Raw genomic sequence first — 21,609 nt, 5'->3', positions numbered from 1 at the left:
ACAGTATCACTGTAAAGTTTAGACGCTGTGATAATATTTAGAGAAACTTTATCCAGGATCAAAACGTGGGCCCATGTAAAAATCGTCCGCCTTCCTGCTTTTTCTTTTCGGTTTTTTTTTCCACTGCATAATACAAAAACTTACACCCGACAACCAGCAGCAAGAGCATAAGGGGGCAGTTTGCAGAGACCTATTTTCAAGTGGCAGGCATTATTTACAGACCCACTTGGAGTCTCTCTCACCTACAGCATCATAGAGTTTCACCGTATCTCATGACAGAAGCATCCATTATCGCGCTGCTCTGTATTCCAGCAGAGAGAGCAAGGGGCTACTGTGAGCGGACACTTCTCTTTAGGCTCGCTGTGGAATATACCGGCTCTTTCCACTTGTTCCAGGATGATGCCCACTTTATTTAAAAATCAAGCGCACACTTGAAACGGCGCCTCGGAGGCTGATGTATTCCTGCAGAGTCTGGTGTTCATCTTGTAATATTAAGCCTAAGGTTTTCAGTAAACAGAAATCCTGCATTCCCGAGAGGGAAATGCGTCTTGTCTTGAGTTTGCTGCGAAAGTCAAAATGCAGAGAGAGAAGTGAACGCCGACTGGAGGCTTAGATCCACTTTTATAACAAAACAGTCCACTCATACCCGTTTTTTTTATATGTACTTACATATGTTTTACATACCTCCCATATGTTTTTAATGATCTAACCTTCATGACGGTGGCCTGATGTGATGTTTTTACATGCACGTGACCTACAGATTGAACCTCATATTTTTAATGTGTACCCGTCAAACAACATTTAGGGGCGCTACTGTAAAATTATTTAAATCTCCTCCATTCCCCGATCTTCTATCATTCAGGTAATTAATTGTGTTTTTTAGTCTTTGCCTTACTTTACAATCTCCAGAGTCATTTTCCACTCCACGTGCAATAAATGAAGATTACAATTAAGCGTGGTAACCTCAGAAATGTGTGGTGAGAACCCCCCCCCCCCGCGCGAATAATGCTTTTGTGAAAAAACTGCTTTAAAGCAGCTGAGGAAATCTGAGCTTTTAGAAGCTGTTTGATTGGTTGTTAAGTAGCAGAATTCTGATGACCCGGCAAGAAGCGTCTGGGTGAGATTTGAGGCATTTCGAAGAGTTTAAACAAGATGTTAACATGGAAACATAAACAGAGGCAGCAGACCAGAAAACGAAATGGAGTCTCATTTCCACAAGGTACCACAATGTGATAATTTAGCCCAACTGCAGATGGTCACACACTGGGGGCCATGTTTTTTAACGGTTTGACTAATGTAGTTCTACACGAGTGTGTCAAAATCAGTTTCTGCAGCAGAGACTCCAGGGTTTTTCCTGCCTCAAAGTGGGCCTTTTGGGGGGGGGTGACTCCACACAGAAGCACGGCTGGTGTACGTATATTTAATGCAAAGAGTCTGCGTTGCCTTAATCTAGATTTTTTTTTGGTGTTTTAATAAATAAAAACCTACTTTCATCTTGAGTAAATAAATCCCCACTTAAAAACCTAAAAACCTGCCACGGCCCTGGTGATTTTCTTTTTCTTCTTTCTTTTGGATTAAGGCCAAAACCCGGTTACTCTGTGGCCTTCGCTTGACTGCTGTATCCAAGCTATTGGTGAACCACTTGTCCTACCTAATTTTAGTGCTGTTTATCTCACTGTTATCAAGGTGTCTCGGCTAAATAGGGTCTGAGGAGCCTTATGCAGACCTTATCCCATGTCAACCCATGACACCAGTATCAGTGTCCTGTTAGATCATTGACCATAGGTATTGAATTCTAATAGGCCTATTGGTGTGTCCTAATGGTCCAAGTATTGAATTATGATATTGGCAAGGGCTGATGGCCTCTAGATTGAATTATGATATTGGTATGCTGCGGGCTAATGGTTCTCAGTATTGAATTATGATATTGGTGCACTTTGATGGCGAAGGGATTGAATTATGATATGGGCAGCTATCTGCTAATAGCTCACTCTGTGTAATTTTCAATGTCAATCATGGCTTCAGTTGCTGGATCCATAGCCGGCCCTAAGGCTCAATACATCAGTGGAGTCAGGTGGGAAAAGCCTTCACCCTTTAGACTCGGCTCTCACTCCAATTTACTTTCCGTTACAGTCTCCTTTTTCACTTTCTTATTCAGTCTATCAGGAGTTTTGTTGCTGGACTCATTGCATCAATCTAAGAATAGGTGTAGAAATTTATTGTTTTTCTTTTCTGTACACTTTCTAGCCTTTATTCTCCCAGAATATGAGGGCTAGAAATGGCATGTTTTAATAAGGAGCCGGTTATAGATGTTAGATTAGGTAAAGAGTTTTATTGATTGCCTGTCCCTCAGTAGCTGTGTGTGGATTTAGGCTCTCTTTTTTTTTTTTTTCCATCCACAGTTTTATGTTATAAGGCCCCTAATGTTTAAGTAATGGCTCTGAATATGAGCTAACTTAATTTCAGTAAGTGTCCACACCTTTGCCGTGTTTGTGTTGAGCTCAGTCCCATTTTGGTAGTTTAAAAGCAACCAGAGCTGCGATAGTCCTGCTGCCAGCTCACGGAGTAAATGGACGGCCTGCTTCTGTGTCAGCCCTCTAAAAATAACACAGACTGCTGGCTGGGCTCAGCAGAAAACTACCACCGATTATGATGATTCAACTACCCTGTATTCACAGGTGCATGTGTATGTGTGTGTGTGTGTGTGTTGCATGGGGGTGGGTTGTGCTTAACAAATGGTTTTCTGCATTTGGTACAGTGTTTACTTTTAGTTCTTTCTTAGGTTGGCAAAACTTTTGTTGAAGTCAGGAGAATTTGTGTGCTGTTGAAGTGAACCACAAAAGAAATCTTTCTAATTTGAGTCATGTTAATGAAGTGCAAACTTTATTTATAGTGGACATCAGTGGATGCAGTGGGTCCTTGCTACTTTAACCCTAGTTAAAGGCCGGTCCATGGCTTTGGGAAATTGTATACGAAGAACGTCCTGTATCTGCTAAATTCATTGAGCGTCGTCAGACGGTACGTTAACCTCTTTCTGACCTTTGACCCGAGCAGCTGTCTGACTGGAGCCAGGGTTTGGATGAACTTTGACCCTGAAGACCCCAGTATGACCTGGGCTGTCTGACTGGCCTGACCTTTAGAGCTAACAGATGATGACTTCACCATCTGTCTAGCCTCCTTGAACTTGAACTTGTGTGAAAAAGAGGAGAGAAAACGGTGTCACAGTTTACGCAGGCGGTTCTCCTGCAGCGTATCTGTTTTAGTTTTAAAGCGAAATTACCGAGGTGAGAGGTTTGAAACGTTAGCCGTTGTTTAGCTCTTTGCGTATAATTTGTGAGCTCCTGCTCGAGTTGCGCCCCAGTTAAAAGGCATAAAATTGGCTGTACATTGCTGAGCTTTTAAAAACAGGGGGGAAAAAATAAAAGTGAGAGTTGCCTCTTGAGGAAGGGGGAAGGGACTGTGTTTAGTAGACACAGGCTCATCCGCTGACTGCTGTCTGACCCTGAGTTCAGTGGTATGGTTATTAATAGGCCCAGAGGCCTCAACTTCCAGGAGGCCCTGTGATCAGCTCCAGATGTGGAATGAGTGAGGACAAATCTACGCTAGCCTATCCATGTTTCACATGAAGCAGAAAGTAGGAGAGATAGGCATTTGGTGCGACTGATAAAGAGTGAGTGAGGGAGGGAGGAAGGGAGGGACGGGAGACCTTTCCACAGCAGGAGTGTGTTTTGTGAGTCTTTGTTTTCGCGTGTGTGTGTGTTTTTTTTCGTTTATTACACTCTCTGCCCTCAGACCAAAAGACCATAAAAACGTATGGCATCACCATGGCGACCATAATAACTACCTATAAAACAGCGTGTAAACTGTGAAATAAGACAAACAGACCAGAACAGCCCTGGCTGGCTGACTGAATGGCTGCCTTCCGCCATAAAACTATTTGAGAGCCAGACTGAAGGAATGCCTCGGAGGTTGCTGTGGCTGTCACGACACATGAAAGGATTAGGCTCTGTGTTTTATCTCCTCTTTATCTGATGGTAATGGATAAGCTGAGTGTAGCCTATCATCTGACGCTTGGGCCGGGGGTTTGATGTTTTAGTAGGGTGACGGTTTGTTGAGTTGACCGCTTTGGTCTATTGATTGCTGTTTGATGGTTTTGATATGTAGGCTGTGTGGAACAGGTCAAGTCTTTTATGCAGTGAAGGCTCCAAATAGCTTTTAGCTGTCCTTCACTCCCCCCATTACTCTAGTGGTTCGTTTGATGTTTGGATCAATCAATAGAAAGAGCCTGCGCTCTTACACATGCTCCATCCTACTTCCCACTGAGCTCAATTCCTCTTCCTTCATTGTGCAGGCTTTATATCACATTCTCTCAACACCGAATAAATGATATAATTACAACCCATTACTTAGCCTAACGCAAGCTAATTATTCTGTCATTACTGTAAGGATTAGCTATGCTCATTCTCTCTTTCGCACTGTGTTCCTCTGCCTTTTCCTCTCAAAAGTCATGCGAGCAGAACAGAGCAAACTCTTAGTCATAAAGGCTGAGTAAGACTAAGCCCCGGGACACGTTCTGTTGACGTTGATCGTATAGACCACGGGTGTCAAACTCAGTCAGGACGCAAGGCCACACTAGAAAGTAGCGACAGCACAGACCGGACACATTAAAGAGTCTCGACATACAGATATGTCTAAACTAATGAGGCATTTTGATGTATGCTTTTAATTTATGCGAAGAAATCAACATGCTGCGTTTATAGGCTGTGGCACGGCTCACGCTGATGTGTCATCAGGCGTCTAGAAAATTACTGGATACAACAGATAGACGAGGCTAAATTAAAATGTGGAAAAAGGGCATCACGCAGAGCAGGGATTTAATGTACCAGAGGCACATGAGAGTGATGCACACCTTTTTTTTTCTTTCTCTCTTTTTCTTTTTTTTTCCCCTTCACTGTCTTGTAACTGTGCCAACAGCACGAAGCTGCTCCTCGTCCTTATATGGAAGTCAAAGTGAATTACAACAAATCAAATAGGCTAACGAATTGAGAACAGATCAAATCTTAACTGAATTAGAGGAACTTTGAACACTGCTCCATTGTCAGAGCTCACAGACTTTGAAAGCTAAAAAGGTGTGAACGTTTGCACCGTTACACTGCTATCTTGCACCTGTGATTTTTTTTATTTTTATTTTTTTATGTCATTATCAGGGCTTTTTTTTTTTAACCTTGCATATAAAACATTCTGGCTTCCACTGAAGAGGTTTGGGCCTTCCACCAAAAGAAATTCACTGGGACTGTGATAAAAATATTTTAAGTGGGGGTTTAATCTTTCCGAGCTTAAAATACACTTTTATTTATCAAATTGCCAAAAATATCAGGGAAATGAACTGACTTGTTTTTAATTCAAGTAGCACAGGCTGTTTGCCTTAACTTTATGAAACAATTTAGGCGCAACTTGTGCCACCGGCCGCGCTTGGGTGTGTACTCACCCCTGCCAAATGGCCAGGTCCGAGCCAGGAAAAAAACGCGATTATCCACCAATTGTTGCTCGTACCTGCATTTGAAGTCATTTAAAGTAATGGCGGCACTCTAAAATTGTCGGGCCCCGGGCTCATGTGTGTGCGCTACCGGGCCTGAAGAGCCACACTCTTCTTCCAGACTTGATTAATCCCTATCGCCCCTCTCCATGATCGCAGTTTCCATTTTTTAGTCCGTATCTGTGCACTCATCCCCTCCCCAATCTCCTCTCACTGGCACAGAATGGCTTCCTGGCAGAGTGGAGGCATTAATTCAGGGATGAGAGGTGCGATACTCTCACCCTCTCTCTCTTTCTATGTCTCTCTGGTTCTCTCGCTCTCTCTCTATCAGCGCCGTGTTTGTAATGCGTGGCCTTTATCGTAGCCGAAACAGCTCACTACCCTCTGATCCTATCTCAGATCTCAATATCCTAGCCGTTCCACCCTGTAAACGCAGGGATGAAAAATCTTGCCCTTTCACCAATGCATTACACCCTAGCATATCGCCATACCCCTCTCCTCCCATTGCACACTCCACACCACTCACCCTTTGTGACACAGGCCTCCAGCTAAATTCGAACTCTGCAAAATGAGACCAAGTGAGCTGCACTTCTTCCATGCCAGAAACCATCTTAGTCTCATTATATTTGTATTTAGGCTCAGGCCGGGCTTCTGAATCCCCTTGTCAGATGATAGGTCAGGCAAAATAATGACTAGCTCTCAGTAAGCTTCAGGAGAGTTAAGGCTTGGATGTTGGGGAGATAAAACAACAACCAGTCTCTCAGCAGAAAAACATGGATCAATACAAACGAAGCCGCGGTGTAAAAAGGCTGTTTTTGATCCAGGCTTGCGTCAGCATCGCTGAGGTGAGTCTTGACAGCTCCTGTGCTGTTGGTAGATATGGATCTGTGTTCAAAAAAAGGAGCAAAACGCTCAGGGACCACAAGCGTCTTGTTAGACTATGGAGAGTGTTAGGCTGACCCCCGCCCCCAGCCGCTCTGCACGTAAACACAAGAGACGTGCACACCGTTTCACAAAAGCACACGCCAAAAAAAAAAAAAAAAGGGCTCCTCAGTTGTCAGTAAAACTCTTGTAGTGAGGAAAACTTTGTGGCTTTCACTCCAATGGGTGAGAGGAAAAGCATCCCCCCCCCCCCAAAAAAAAAAACCCCAACAAAAAACAGATTCAGGTAGATACAACTTGCGTCTTCAAACTCTGTGTGGTTTTGTGAACACAGTATCTGCTGGCACATTTAAAGTTGTGCACCCCGCTATGTCAAAGGTAGAAAGGCAGACAGGCAGCCAGGATTGTAAGTCTCTTATCTGTGCTGCTGTTGTGCTGTGTTTTGAGGGGGCGTGCCTGTGATCTGTGATCATGTACCGTGTCGTTGTAGCGAGCGTGGCTGTCGCTCCCGACTGAGCTGCCACCCCGCGACTCCACCCCCACACACAGTGGGTTTGGCATACAAAACAGTCAGCCGCATAGGGGGTGGAAAGCTGCGCCGGGAGTTTGAAAGGTAGGCCTCGTAGATTTCAGATAAGACATCTTTCCAGACGCCTTTACTGTTTACTATCATAACCACATAACAGCCTCAGACATGTCGGAGATAAAAGGAAAGATTAGCGACTGCACTGGCAAGACCGAAAACTTCATCTCTTAAACATCTGTGTCATGTTGCCAAGCACAGAGGCAGGAAAAGGCTTCTCACGTTGTAATGAACACAAGAAAGCTAATATGTTTTTGTTTTGTTAACAGTACCCTCCTCTGTAGTCTGACTAATATGGTGTTAATATTACTGAGAAGAAGCGGATGTATTTTTGTCTGTCCCTTTCTACGCCTGGCTCGGATTCAAGGGTGGTACTCCGTTAGATTAATGTGTAAAACATGCACCGAACGTGGCGCAGTTAACCTACATGGTGTTTGGACTAAAGGAGTAGTGGCAGTCTACTTGGCATGTGTGACTGCAGACGGGGTGTAAACAAAGCGTTTCTAGCAGTTACAGTCCCAATTATTCTACAGAGAAGGAGCTGAAGCAAATCCTCGTGCACCGTTCTCTCCTCGGCGTGCACTCCTGGTCACCGTACGCTCCTGGCAGCACAGACGGCAGCTGCAGATCGACTTCACACTGTGTACATAACAATAACTTTGTTGTCATTCCACCAGCCTATCTGTCTCGTCATCGTCGGAGCGTGAGGGCAAAAGAAATTCCACAAAGTTTTGATACCTCAATTAAAGTGCGTCTGTCTCCTGTTATCTCATTTAGGCTGTAGTCAATATGATTGGCATAATAAGACATGCCTGATTGGGGCCTCCCATTTAATTAATCAGTCTCACTGTATCATCACCTGTGGCTCATTAGAGTAATTAGAGTGAATTAGTCAGATAGAAGGCCTCTCTCTGCCTGCAGACGAGTGGAAGGAATTTCATTAGGAGTGATGAACACACATACATACACCTTGGGTCTGATGGCCATTGGTAATGGGATTTGTTTACCCGTGACTCTTATCAGCGATTACTAATATTACCGCAGCGGTAGGATGGAGAGACGCTCATTTCATGTCGAGCGCAGCCTCTTCCTCCTCGCTGCGAACGTGGCTACCCGTGCCAAATTCCGCCGGGCGAACATGTTAGCAGACTTCCTCTTTTGAAACGGGAGTTCAAAAGAATGTGGAAAGACTGGGCTCCCCAAGTTACTGCAGCGGCCTGTCTGTGCATTCATGTGAGAGCACACGCGTGTGGAGCAGTGTGCAAGAGGCTTCTTGGCCAAGTCGGTGTTGAAGTCTCTCTAGGGAGTGTTGGCAATCTGTTCCAATCGTCTTTACAGCTGACCAGACGACCAAATGAACCAGGACAGGGACTGCTGCTGTGGGCCAGTCCAGCCAAGCCAAGCAGGGCTGTTACAGCAATCACACAGACATTACAGCCCACTTAATGCTCCCCTGCACAGACCACGTTCCTTCCTCGACTAAAAACTAGACAGTGCAGATTCAAAAATAGCGCTGGTGTTGTAATGAGCAGTTATAGAATATATTAAGTCGTTTTTTTTTTCCCCCTCTTAAATGAAAAGTAAAAGCTTTCAAAGTCGAGCCAAGGAGAGCCAGAGAGTGTTGACCTCAGAGGCTGAGCCTGAAGGCCCCAAACCAAGCAGTTTTTCATGCTTGATGGTTGTCTGCAGGCTGTTCACTGAAGTATTTACATTATCTAAAGGAAATGCATTTTCTTTTCTGCATTTTTCTTCTTGTAATGCAAAATTTGGATTGTGTTCATTTACCAGGTTTTCTATCTTTACTTTTAGGGTTGTGTCTCCTTGTCAGACTAATTTGTAAGATTTGTGTGTACATATTATGTCTGTCACTGATGTCAAACAAGATAGAAGGAAAATCCCAGTTGAATGCCAGATGCTTAAACCCCTGTAGAGAAGCCTTTTTTTTAATTTGAGAAAGCATTTTTTAAACAGTAATCAACCTCCAAAGTTTTGAGCCTAATAATCTTTTAAGTCATTAAAATAACATGTAGCGAAGCATTTTTTTAAATTTTGTTTTTAGTGAAAAGGAAAGAAACCCTGTGATAATAAATAGAAAACAGGAAATTTAGTTAAAAATATGCAGCATAAGTAACTGCAAGGATAAGACTTTTTAGATTTCTTTTATTCAGGATTTTCTTTTCTGCCATGTTTGTCCTTTCTGACTTCTTTGTTCAGCTCTGAAACTTGCCACGGCACTGCCAACTCCTTTCTGGCAGTCTGCACACGCTGTTGCTGTTTGTGATCGCTGTGGTGACTCGGATAGATAGTGACACATGTCACCATGCTTTTCATTATGAAAATGAAGGGTCTTCGTGGTTCTATTTAGCCATCTATTAATCTAGCTATCTGCTATCTTTAGTCAGGGCGGTAACATAAACTCCAGAGTACATGCTAGCAAGTATCACGTAGCTGGACTGGTTAAGCACTGACAGTCCTAACTGCAAATGATTCAGGCAGCTCAGATGGTTAGAGTTTATACATTAACATTCATATTGTGGAGAAAGTGTCCACCTCTTTTAACCCTTGGTCAACAAGCTAACTTCCCAGGAAACTTGGAGATATGGCGAAGAGAGCGGCAGCATTTTACAGCTATGAATATATTTGCCCTATGGAAATGTGGCATGACAGTTTGACTCCTGTAGTCCACACCATCCAATGCGAAAAATGTAACAAGTTTGAATTTGATTTAGAAACAAAAATGAAAGAAAGAAGCGGACATTGGAAGCATTTTTTATATATATTTTAAGGAGGATGAGGGAATTTTTTTTATTTTCCACTTCATACAAAAACAGCATCCAGCCGAGAAAACACAGAACTGTTTGTTCAGTGTTTCGCTAAACGTGCTTAAACATGACAACTTCATGTGCAGTAAAATTGAGCTTAATATAGAAATGTTAATGGTTTTCTAATGGTCACTTGTGTGTGTGTGTGTGTGAGTGAATAACGAGCAGGCAGCGGGGATTGTGCACTTTCCGATGTTACGCTCTATCAGCAAGATGAGTGTAAAGTCTGCCCGTGTCTGCTGATGTGGGCAGAGGGGTTTGCTGCATAGTCAAAACCTGACTGAGTGTGAGGGTCCTTTTTTATCCCCCCCCCCTCCCCCACCTCCTCTCTCCCCCCCCACAAACTAAGACCATGCCCATAATTACTTGCCCACTTGGCACTGAATCAATCCTCTTTCATGTGTGATGTGTTTATTTAGCTTAGCAGTGAGAATTTTTCTTTTTTTGGAGCGAGGATTTGGTAACACATTGGGATATATGCAGGGTATTGGAAAGGGATTGGACAGAATCAAGGGCGTTGGAGATTGGCACATGACCTCTTAAAGCAGAGCCCTAGCGGAGGATTGTGGATATTTCACTTATATGAGCACAAAAACGGATCTTATTGATCAGCTTAAATGAATCGGTTGACCTACTTTGTTGAATTCCTTCAACGCCGTTTTGCATAAAATTCGCGGAATGCATCCCGAGAGCTCCTGTCAATAAAAAGACAACGTTGTCGCAGGATTTTTCTTCATCTGAGTAAGCAATGCTATAAGCCCTGCGTTTACAGTGACTGTGAGAGGCTACAAACGAACAGCAGCGTATAACAAAGGAGCCGTGCAGTGTGAAAGTTATGATCTCTGTAAACCCACAGTTGAAATAAGAGTGGAGAAATGAAAGCAGTCGTAATGGGCTTATTCAGACGTTACCTACGCTCTGTCGGCCATCCATACTATTTCACATTTGCAGAATTCGCATCACATCATTGCAGAGGGAGTATTTCTATTTTCCAAATGTATTCCATGTGCCTAATCACACAGCTGGGATGATTAACAGCAACCACACTTCGGGGATACACTGAAATTTACCCTCGAATTCCAGCTGAATTCACATCAGGCTTTAAAATAAAATTCCAGCGAGTGATTATAGTCCACGCTGATCAGAAAAGCAAGGCTTCATGCATCATATCGTCGTCATATCAATTTGATCCTTGTGTCTCGAACATACTGGGCCCTGTCTTCTTGTTCCTGTAGCTAATCTTTACCAATGCAATAATTACACCACTGTTCGTGAACTAGAACATTCAGTTTTTGACAATTAATTTAACATGATTAAAATTTATCAGGTTCCTCCTTTCATCAAGCGATGCACAAGCCTCTGCGCACGCTCGAGTTCACTAACAGATAGTGCAGCTGCTCCATGGCCATGGGCAGACAGGCTGCTACATCAACTGCTCTATGGGCAGCAAGAACAAGATGGCATGTAAGCAAGTGAGCAGTTTTTTGTTTTTTTTTCTCTCTCTCCCCAAACATCCTGTTTCTCCTGCATCAACTCCATTGCAGGGGACAGTCGACCGAATCCATTTGTTATACTTTTTCATGGTTTGTGGATAAAACGAGATCACGGCCGGTCAGGGAATTAAACGTAATGCTGATGGAGGGGGAAAAAAATCTCCTAATTAGTTCTTGATCACACTATTTCTTCAGAGGGTTGAAATTTCTTGTGTGTTTTTGGGGGTGGGTGGGGTGTACGGGCAAAGTGGGGAGGTGGGCATGTGTGCGTGAGTGTGTTTTGGGACCTTGTCAGCAGACTGAGCCACAAGGGCCCCTGTGGTAATGTGTGTATTAAATGATTAGTGCGTTAGTTAGCATAACGGCCCTTCAGCAGCGTTTAATCACTCTCAAGGGTGGGCGGCCTCACAGGAGGCGAACGGGGAGGGGGGGAGAGAGAGAGACGGGGAGGCGGGGCAAAGGCAGAAGTGAGATTTAAACTGAAGAGAAGGAACTGCTGGTTGAATGAGTGAGTAGATGACGTGTAGAGAGTATGGAAAAATGAGGGAGCGAGCATGACGGAGAGCAAGAATCCAGCCGAAACATAATCCAGCGGCACTCTCACACACTCAGCTGAGAGCAGAGATACAATCTTTACAAGGCCTGAACGGCTTGTTAATGTCAGCACACGGCCCATCAGCTGGAACAAGTCCCATAAATAGCTATTAATAACAGCGCAAAATGGATGTGGATGAAGATGGGACCGCCGTTCAGCCTTGACAACTGCTGCTGTTGATAATTGTGTTTTTGTTGTTATGTGGTGAGAGGGGAGGAGTCACCTGGTAGTCAATAATTGGTTTGAAATGCCTGGGCATTTACTAGTAGTGGTTAGAGCGGTAACTGATTGACTGCCAGGGTGAAAGGCCGTCAGGTTTTTCCTCGGCGGGCGGTTGGTGTTGTGGTTCTGCTTCCTGAACAGGTTAATGCTCCAGCAAAACCAGTGGAACTTGATTTGATAGGCCTGTGCCAGAGTGGTCACAGACATATTATAGGTCAAAAATAATAATTTAAAATGCAAAGCAACCAATCATACATATGTGTGTTTGTGGTCGTGTTTTCGGCCTACTGCAGCATACTGAATAATATCAGCAAAGCAAATAGGTCCAACAGTTTGCAGTCTAGTCATAAAACAGCTCCCGTCTTTTTAATCGTAATTGATAACAACGATTACGATTATAATGACTGTTACAGTAATGATAAGTGTAATAAAATGTTGACTGCAACGAACAAAAACAACAACCTTTCCGTTTGTGTTGCAGAAAGAACTAGACGTCACCGCCACGCAGCTTGCCAACAGACAGGACGAGAGCGAACAGTCCAGGAAGAAACTCATCGACCTGAGCCGCGAGTTCAAGAAGAACACTCCAGAGGTGAGAAAATCGGATATTCGCAGGCGAGCACCAACACAGCGCGCCCCGCAATTCTTTTGACAATCACGCTTGGCCTCGGCGTTTCTCGGCGTTTCTCGGCGTCTGCTCTCCTCTTCATAAATGTAGCCCTGATTATTTACCGAGAGGAGTAGACGGAACAGAGATGCGGGCTCGGCTCCCAAAAATAGTCTCTCCATTAGTTTCCCTGAAATCCTAAAGAGACAAAACAGAAAACCCCTCAGGAGTTTGTATTATCTGACCTAGTTTTTTATGCGAGCAGAAAGTGTGGTCGGTGAGTGTGCGTGCGCGCGAGAGAGGGAGGCAAGGAGAGAGTGACAGAGCAGAAGGGAGAGAGAGAGAGACAGCACTACTAAGTGGGATCAGGAGGGAATTCTGTCCTGTTCCTGTGTTCCCATCACTCCTCCAGGGAATATTTGTTTCATCTCTGTAACCAAGGCAACGTATTTCAAACCTCACAGCAAAAACAAAGTATTGTTGTGTTATTATTGGTAATGTCACCATGGTGAATTATTGATGGCAGCATGAATTATGTATGAACGGAGTAGACAGTGGATAGAAAATTGTCAACTCTCCGCGGAGTTGACAGTAGGCCTATTATAGTTACCACAGGATGGGGATTGTGACTATTGACTTCAGCGTGTAGCCCACCCGCTGTACAGGAGTATACACGGGAGGAAACTGTACCTGCGTACAAAGGATGCTAATTTCACTTCACCCTACACATTCATCTCTAATCTCATTTCCAAGTATAACCGCACAGCTAACAACACACACAGGGAGGCGAGACAGACGCAAAGGGAGAGAAACACACATGCAGAGGCAGCGGGAGCCATGCACAAAGAGAACATGCAGAGAAGGCAGAGGCACAAACACACAGAGGCAGATAGCCTAGATCACAGAACAGGACACACACATTCATCAGTGTAACAAGGCTGTGATTTAGGAAGGCTCCTCTGGCGTCTGTGTGGCCCCTGGCATCTCCCTGGTATGTGGAGGAGGAATCTGAGCCAGGCCAGACGAGCGACAGGATTCATTACAGGGCTGTAACAGCCTCAATAGGAATCAGCACTCAAACTCCGGGCGTTTGGAAATACAGAAGCATCAAGGCTGCCTACCAAACAGGCTGGTTCGTAACGTGCGATGGCCCGCGCTTGATTAAAAATGCCCCGATCGTCTTGTGCGCATTTGAGGAGCCGCGTTTTTTTTTTTATTTATTTATTTTTTTCCCCATCGCTTGCGTGGCTGCATGTGTATGTGTGTGGTTGACCAGCTTATAAAGCGGGCTGTCAGCTCTCTGTGGTCCGCACCAGTCAACGGAGATCACAGTCACATCAGATCAGACTGCATTAGGCTGAGCGGGAGTCCGTCTCTGATCCATTATTCAACAACCAGGAGACCGGCCCACGTTGACTGTGTCTAGTCTGCTGAGCTGTACTCGGTGTGAACTGCACTCATGGTCTGCATAATAACGCACACATGCACACGCACACACACACACGCTTTTGTAGCATTTTGAAAGTAGTGCAAAGAAATGCAGCGTGAAAACAAAGTTTTTATAATTCATTAGGACTGACACGCTGTTGAATTTTTTTTTTAGAGACTACATCTCGCTGCGCTTCCTAAGTCACCTAAATTATTCATCCACTTCTTAATTTCCTTTTAGTTAGTCAAGACTTCTCTACTACACTGTTATAAAGGCAAGGGTGGGAATGGTTGTAAAATGTCCCAAAGATTGCTAGCCAGAGGCAGTGGTAGTAAAACAACTGTGTGTGTGTGTGTGTGTGTGTGTGGCGTGGTGTGAGCGTGCACACACACACACACACATGTTAGTGTTTAGCTGCAGGCCAGACAGACAGCGAATGGGAGTTCCATACTCCCTGGAGGATTCCTCGGGCTGGCCTGTCTGCTGTCTGCCGGCAGCTTACACACCAGCCATCCATCTCTTGCTGCCTGGGCCCCTCCACTCCCCTCACCACACCACACCACACACACACACACACACACACACACTGACCATGGTGTCTGTGTGCATTGTTGTTATATGGTCATAAATCTTTGGAAGTGGAGGGGGCAGGGGGTGGAGCACCGCAGAGTGGACCAGTGGGGTTTAAAACTCCGGTGTTCAGCAGGAGGAGTCGCTTGGTGCCGTGTGGTATTTGCGTGTGTTTGTTTTTGTTTGAGTCTACACTAGGTTATTATAGTTAACTAAAAGCTAAAAGTAGGTGTAAATGAAGCATTTTAGTTAAGCTCAATACAAACAAAAGCTAAACTTTTGAAAATCGAACTAAAATAGAGTAAAAAAAAAACTGAAATCTTCAGGTTTAGGTTTTGTCACTTTGGTCTGATTTGCTTTTATTACCTGCCACGTGTTTATCGAGACTTGAGACGTCTACATGTGTGAATGAACAGCCTTTAGAAAATCTTGTTTATGTTCCTATTTCTATTCTGAACCTCTAAAGTAATTAAAGACTAAAAGTAACACTGAAAAGAATGAAACTTTTTTTCCTCCCCCAAACAATCAATCCGCATCTGGAAACTGTCTGAAAATAAACCAAATCGAAAACAAAAACAGAAAAACGAAAGAAGAAAAAGGCAAAAGTATAATAGTTGTAAGTAATCATTGAGGTTGCTGCAGCATTTATGAAAGCTTACAGTTACTAAAATCTAAAAACTCAAAAAGCTAATGAGATTAATAGAGCGACTTCATATGATTGGTTTTCTTAAAAAATTTTTTTTTTAAAAATTTATGGTTGCCTCAAGTTGACTCATCGCGCAGACTCCTTCAAAAAAAGCTGAAGATTATCATTTGAACAAAGGTAGCCATTATTGCTGGACTACTTTATTTGGTCATAAGAGGTTCTGTGAATCGGAGCTGAGTTGATGATAACACCAAGTGTGAGATACTGAAGTGAAAAGTGCCTTAAATGTTGCATTTTCATTGCCTTGCAGCAAAACAGGGGCGTACAAGTTCCAAACAAGTTAACTTTTGTTTCTATTTTGTGTTTTCATGAATCCAAATACGCTGTAGTGCAGGTCATCGAAAAACTAAAAGGAAACTGAAATGTGAAATTAGAATATTATCAGAATGCAAACGATGAAGGTGTTACTTATCTGGTGTTTTGTGTGGGTGGGTCTTTTTTTTTTCCTCCACGCTCTTCATCTCCTTCTGTGTTAGAGGGAGAAAAAAGAGGGAAGGAGGGTTTTTTTGGGGGGGGCAGGGTGCAGGTCATTACCCCTCAGCGGGGGGATATTGAATTGGCCCAGACAAACAGCCGCAACGACCCCTGATGGGGTAACAATGAAGCGGGGTCACCAAGGTCACGACCTGTCCTCGGCTCCAGACAAGCGGCCTGTCTGGACCAACCTGGGATTAGGCCTGGCCCCAGACACTGGTCCCAGGTCAGTTTGGGATGCACGTTCCCCTGCAGCCTCAGCTAGGCTTTTAAAGGCAGAGGGTTTCTAAAAGGCGCCGAGTCTCCCGAGCACACATCTGTCGTTGGCCTACTTCACATCTTCATTAGGCAGTTTTGAGAGTGCGCGTGCATTCGCAAACTGTGCGAATCAAGTGTTCCTGTACAGAATGTCCTATTCCGCCGCGCTTTTTACCATACGCTCCAGTTCAGTTTGTCAGGATGTGGGCTCAGCTAACAGCACGGTGATTTGCATGTTCCCCTGATACGTACTCGACCGGGTATCTAATCTGAAACTGCTGATTTGTACTGGAAAGTCATGCAATGGGACTTGGAGGATAAGGAGCGTTTCCGTTATAGTAAAAACAAATAAAATAAAATTTGGTGCGCGGAAATGATTTGCATTAACGGTAGGCCTTCTCCTCGGCTCATTCGCTCTCACGTGCGCTAGCGCTGCCCCTGGGTGGCCCAGGTGGTGCTGCACCTGTTCTTGTGAGAAACGCTGTCCGCCGGAACACCTCCGGGTACAAACCTGGCGTCCTCCCTAACATCATGTTCATCACTCACGCACCGCAGTGTTTTTTTTCTTCTTTTGTTTTTCATTGACAGCAGCAGGAACGGTCACTGCTCGAGCAGCTTATTTGATTGCTACATAGTCATTATACAACTTGTGCATCTCTGCCACTTGTCCCTGTGTTATTTAGTGCTATTTAAGGATTAAAATATTCAGCTGATTGTTCTGTTTTTGATACTCACTAATCTCCTCTTTATATTTTTTTTTTAGGATTTACGGAAACAGGTTGCCCCTTTGCTTAAGAGCTTCCAAGGAGAGGTGAGTGGATTATTTTGGAAATTATTATTGACACAGCGATATCCATAACATGCTCCAAGCAAAGTAATCAAATAATGCATTTTATGAAGCCTGTTTGACATTCATTAACTGCTAACTTGCTTCCTCTCGCGGTGCCATGTTCTCTTTTTTTTTCTTTTTTTAACTTTTGTCTTCAATCATCATCTCTTCTCTCTCACTTCTCTCTTTCCCCTCTTCACCTCGCCATCTCCTGTTCTCTTTCTTGCCACTATCTCATTTCCCCTTCTTTCCTCTCCCTCTTTTCTTTGCTCTGCTCTGCTCTTGATTTTCTGTCCTATTCATGAAGTCCTGTTGCCCGAGGGTGTGTTTAAATTGCATCCTGCAAAAAAAAAAAAAAAAAAAAAAAAAGAGGAAAAAAAGGCACCACAAAACCCTAGCTCTAGCCTGTCACAACTCACCGAGTGCTATTTCCTCAGACTTTGTCTGCATGATTCTGTGGGGGGATATTTGTTGTTGTTTTTTCTTTTTCTCTTCAGTTGATTTGGTGAATCATGAGCCATTTTTGCTCTTTGTGGCACATGCATGTTTACTTTAAGTTTGCCCAAGGTTTTTGTGTACCTTGACCAATCAAAGGTGACTTTTGTGTGCGCTATATCATACCCCTGCTGTTTCCCTCCCCACCCTTACCCTCTATCCTCCTCCTCCATCATTTTGGCCCATTTCCATCATGGCTCCTCCTCACTGGCAGCCATGCATTTCCAGTTCGCTCCCATATGTGAAAGTCAGTGGGTAGGAGTGGAAGCGGCTGGTTTAGACTGGGGCGTTATTTGGGGTTGGAGTGGGTGGACATTCAGCAGAATCTTTTCTCTAACACACACACACACACTCTCACACACAGAGAAAGAAAATCATCTCAATAGATAGTGACAGGGCTGCTTTGCTACTGGCCATAGAGTGCTACAGTTTAACACTGGGTTAGTTTCCATATTCTTGTGTTAGAGCAACAACCACAGCCAGTGGTTATGTAAAAATGCTGTAATTTATAGTGGTTCTTCCATGTTCTGCTGATGATCCACAGTCTATTTAGAGAATAGAAACGGCAGCGGTATAATTGGGGCTTTGTCAGCTGTTTCCACAATCCTCATGTTGACACACCTCGACGGCGTGCACACCAGAACACGCCGAGACGCGTAGTGGGTGGTCGCGGAACTGAGGAGGACATTATCTTATGATTATTGAGATAATACCGTACACCCGCGCCAGTCTTAGAGCAGCCCATCAATCAGTCGCCTATTCTGCACGCTTGCATGCCACGACACGAGTTGCTCTGAGAATGTGTAATTTTAGCCCGTCTTTGTTTGCTTACCCCTCGATGCTTTGATCAAGGACAAGACAGCACCAGAAGCCAGAAGGTCTTGTCGAAATCCCACAGTAACTCATCCTTAAGCATTTTACCCAGAAGGGCGAATCTTTACTAAGTGAATGTAGAACTCAGACAGAACAATAAAAAGTTTTAGCGCAGGAACTTGGAGGTCTTGATACTCTGTTTAATCTTTGTCATTGAAAGGTGGATGCCCTCGGGTCATAATTATTACCAATAACAGTAGTGTTTCCACAAGGCCTCAGTTTGGTAAACGGGTTATGTGTGTGTGTGTGTGTGTATGTTGCATACTCAGTGTTCCTTGTTGGTCCATCGATCAGATAAGCTTTTCCATTATCCAAGGCTTCAGTCTCTGCTTCCCATAGCCTCCCCTTATCAGACTCCACTGGGGCCACACACACACACAGATATATATGTATACACACACACACACACAGGTCAGCCCGATGCCCTTCACACACTACGGGTTAGATAGGGGAGCAAGGTGGTGCTGAGTGATGGTGGCACAAGGTGCTGACGTATGTACGTATGTGTTTGTGTGCGTGGACTTGTCAGGGATACCTTTTTGCAATTGCAAGCACTTCTCATCAGTAACCTACTGATACTGGTGAGGTATCATTTGTGTCACTTCATTTGTTTTGCTTGGTGTGTGTGTGTGTGTGTGTGTGTGTGTGTGGGATGGGGGCAGGGGAGCATGTAATAGCAGATGTCATTGGGATTGGTTGAAAGAGCTGCAGTTTGGAACAGCAGGGTTGTATTTGCAAATCCTGGGTGGTCTTCTAATGGCTCTGGTCCTGCAGTTAACCTGCCTCTAACTGTAGGGTGTGTCCTACATTAAATGTCTATTTCCTGCCTCCCATGTTGGGCTATATAAAGCTAGTGTACCACTGACCTTGGCCCAGTCATTGTACAGTCACGCAGCTGGCTTCCTTCGGTGCCATTGGCAGATAATTTTTTTTTCTGTGTGTGTGTGTGTGTGATGGTTTTTGTATGTTTCTTTTTTATGAGGAGATTGTGCGGCGGGACTTTAAGTCTCTGATCACATTCCCTTATATATATACAAACACACACACACAGGCGTGTGCACGGACATTTCGACAGGTTTGATGTTGGTGTGTGTGAGAAAGGTATTAGTGCTCTGCATCTGTAATCTGCCATTAGCGGCCATGCATTTGAGGATTCTGGTCGCTCGGTGTCACACAGCACAGGAAGAAGGGTAAAGTACACGATGCAGCATGAGAGATATTAGTATTGGAGAGAGAGAGGGAGGAGGGAGATTGCAGGAGCATGCAAGAGAGACTCAAGTGTGACAGAGAAACATGTGAGAAAGACTAACAGTGGAAAAAACAAATTGAGGAAAAGAAAAGACTGAGTCAGAGAACATGGAAGTGACAAGAGGGAGAATTTGTGAGAGAGACGGGGAGAAATGAAAAAAAGAGGGAGGGGTGGGGGGCGGGGGCGCTGGCACCAGCCTACTCAGGGCCAGATGTTTTGCGGCTAAAAAACTAGAGATGAATCAAAGCCATGTGAAGAGATTTATTAGGTTCCCATAGGAGCCCAGGCAGTATTACATGTAGCCCGCTCTGTTTACAGTGGCAAGAACCCCTAAACCACCCATCAACTACACTACTGGCTTGGCTGGGAATGTGAAGACTTTATATTTGGACTTATATAGGCTTTTGTCTTTATTCCTTTTCTCTCAGTGAATGTGCTGGAGGAGTTGGAAGAGAAACACAGGCTGTTTAGTCTGAGTGCGTGAGCCAGAGTAGTCAGCTGTAGCTCTGCCCAGTACAGTAGCACCATCTGAATGTCTTTATTTGGCATCTGTTTCCCTCGATTTAGACTTGATTTCAGATGCATTTCGCCTACTCTGTCTGCTTCTCATATTGAAGTGTGACACGGAGACTGTGGCAGAGCTCGTCGCCTCATGTTTCAGCGTTGACAACAGCGTAAAAGTTCCCCTCTCCGGTATGATTTTAGAATTAATCTCTTATAGATCCAATCTAATGCTGTCCATTTCAATAATATCGGTGATGGAATGCATGCCGTGCCCTCTTGTGTTAATGGCTGCATCAGTAATGGATCCACACTGTATTGCTGCTAAGAGCTGACTGAATAATCTGCCCCTGCTGTGGCTGGAAAGACTGAGCCAGCTGTTTAATGATGTCAGTGTGCTGGAGGGGAAACAAACGCACACATTTGCACACAGGCTCGCCAGCACACACACACACACACACATTGAAGGACTTAGGCACACTCACTCGAGGACAGCCGGATAGACGCACACACGTACACAGCAAACGAAACGCATCCGTCATCGGCTGAACAGCTGAACTGACTTCACAGGAAGGAAACACCAACGTGGCCGCTGTCACGACGGCCCCGATCTCATGCAACATACCAAGGCATAGTGAGGATAGGCAGATATGTAGACGGCTAAATGAATGTGCCTGCTTTTGGAGTGTATGGTAACTGACGTTTAACAATTACGTTTTGTTTCTCCTCCTTGCAGATCGATGCCTTGAGTAAGAGGAGTAAAGAAGCAGAGGCCGCCTTCTTGAACGTGTACAAAAAAATAATCGATGTCCCAGGTAAGACTGCTCTTAGCGACGATACAAGTGTGTTTGTGTAGACTCCTCCCTAGTCCCGAATTGCAATCAGGGAGACCTTCCCTCATCCGTGCAGACGGCAGCAACAGGGAAAAACGCAGAAAACGTGTGACCCCGTCCCTCTGGTGCTGCTTCACTGTTCATCCAGGCGTGTGCGACGCCTTAATACGTCCCCAGGAGACCTCGTCCCCATTGGTATAGCCTTTATAGGGTCTTAACAGAAGGTGCGTCCTGATACGGATGACAAGCGTGCCCACAATTGGCCGCGGCAAAGTGTGCACAAACACGAGCGGTCGCATCCAGCAGCGCCGAGGCTGAGGGAGGGCCGCGCGGCACCGAGAGCTGCAGAACACACAGCCACAGCGCTGCTGGTGGGAGACTTTCAGCTGCTCGGGAGCCCTGAAGGGGCCGCGTATGCAGGAATGAAAGAGTTGAGTTCATCTATAGCGTAAGGAGGTCATCATATTCCCACATGGATAGACCTACAGTAATATCTTTGGATTGTACTGCTCCCAATAAGTCAGCGCCAGCTCTGACGGGGCTATTCTTAACTTGCAGCGAGACAATGATGTAATGCCTGATGCATACACGCACACAGACACAGACCGGCCTGACTAATGCAGCAGTCTTGAAAGAGGAAACAGTGTGTTTT

At 44.6% G+C, this 21,609-nt stretch overlaps 1 protein-coding gene across 4 annotated transcripts in view; it reads left to right on the top strand.

Moving 5' to 3' along the window:
* Nucleotides 1–21,609, top strand: part of cux1a (cut-like homeobox 1a) — a 56,540-nt gene that overhangs the window by 4,665 nt on the left and 30,266 nt on the right. For 2 of the 4 annotated variants that reach the window (XM_085131137.1, XM_085131136.1), the window contains exons 2-4: nt 12,615–12,725; nt 16,941–16,988; nt 20,861–20,939. In XM_085131137.1, coding sequence (XP_084987263.1) covers nt 12,615–12,725; nt 16,941–16,988; nt 20,861–20,939 — 238 coding nt within the window. The other 2 variants (XM_085131138.1, XM_085131139.1) reach the window with 2 other exon arrangements.

Source organism: Neolamprologus multifasciatus, chromosome 14 (genome assembly GCF_963576455.1).
Source record: "Neolamprologus multifasciatus chromosome 14, fNeoMul1.2, whole genome shotgun sequence".
NCBI lineage: Eukaryota > Metazoa > Chordata > Actinopteri > Cichliformes > Cichlidae > Neolamprologus > Neolamprologus multifasciatus.
Note: the sequence above shows the minus strand (reverse complement) of the source record. Positions and strands in the feature narration are given on the sequence as shown.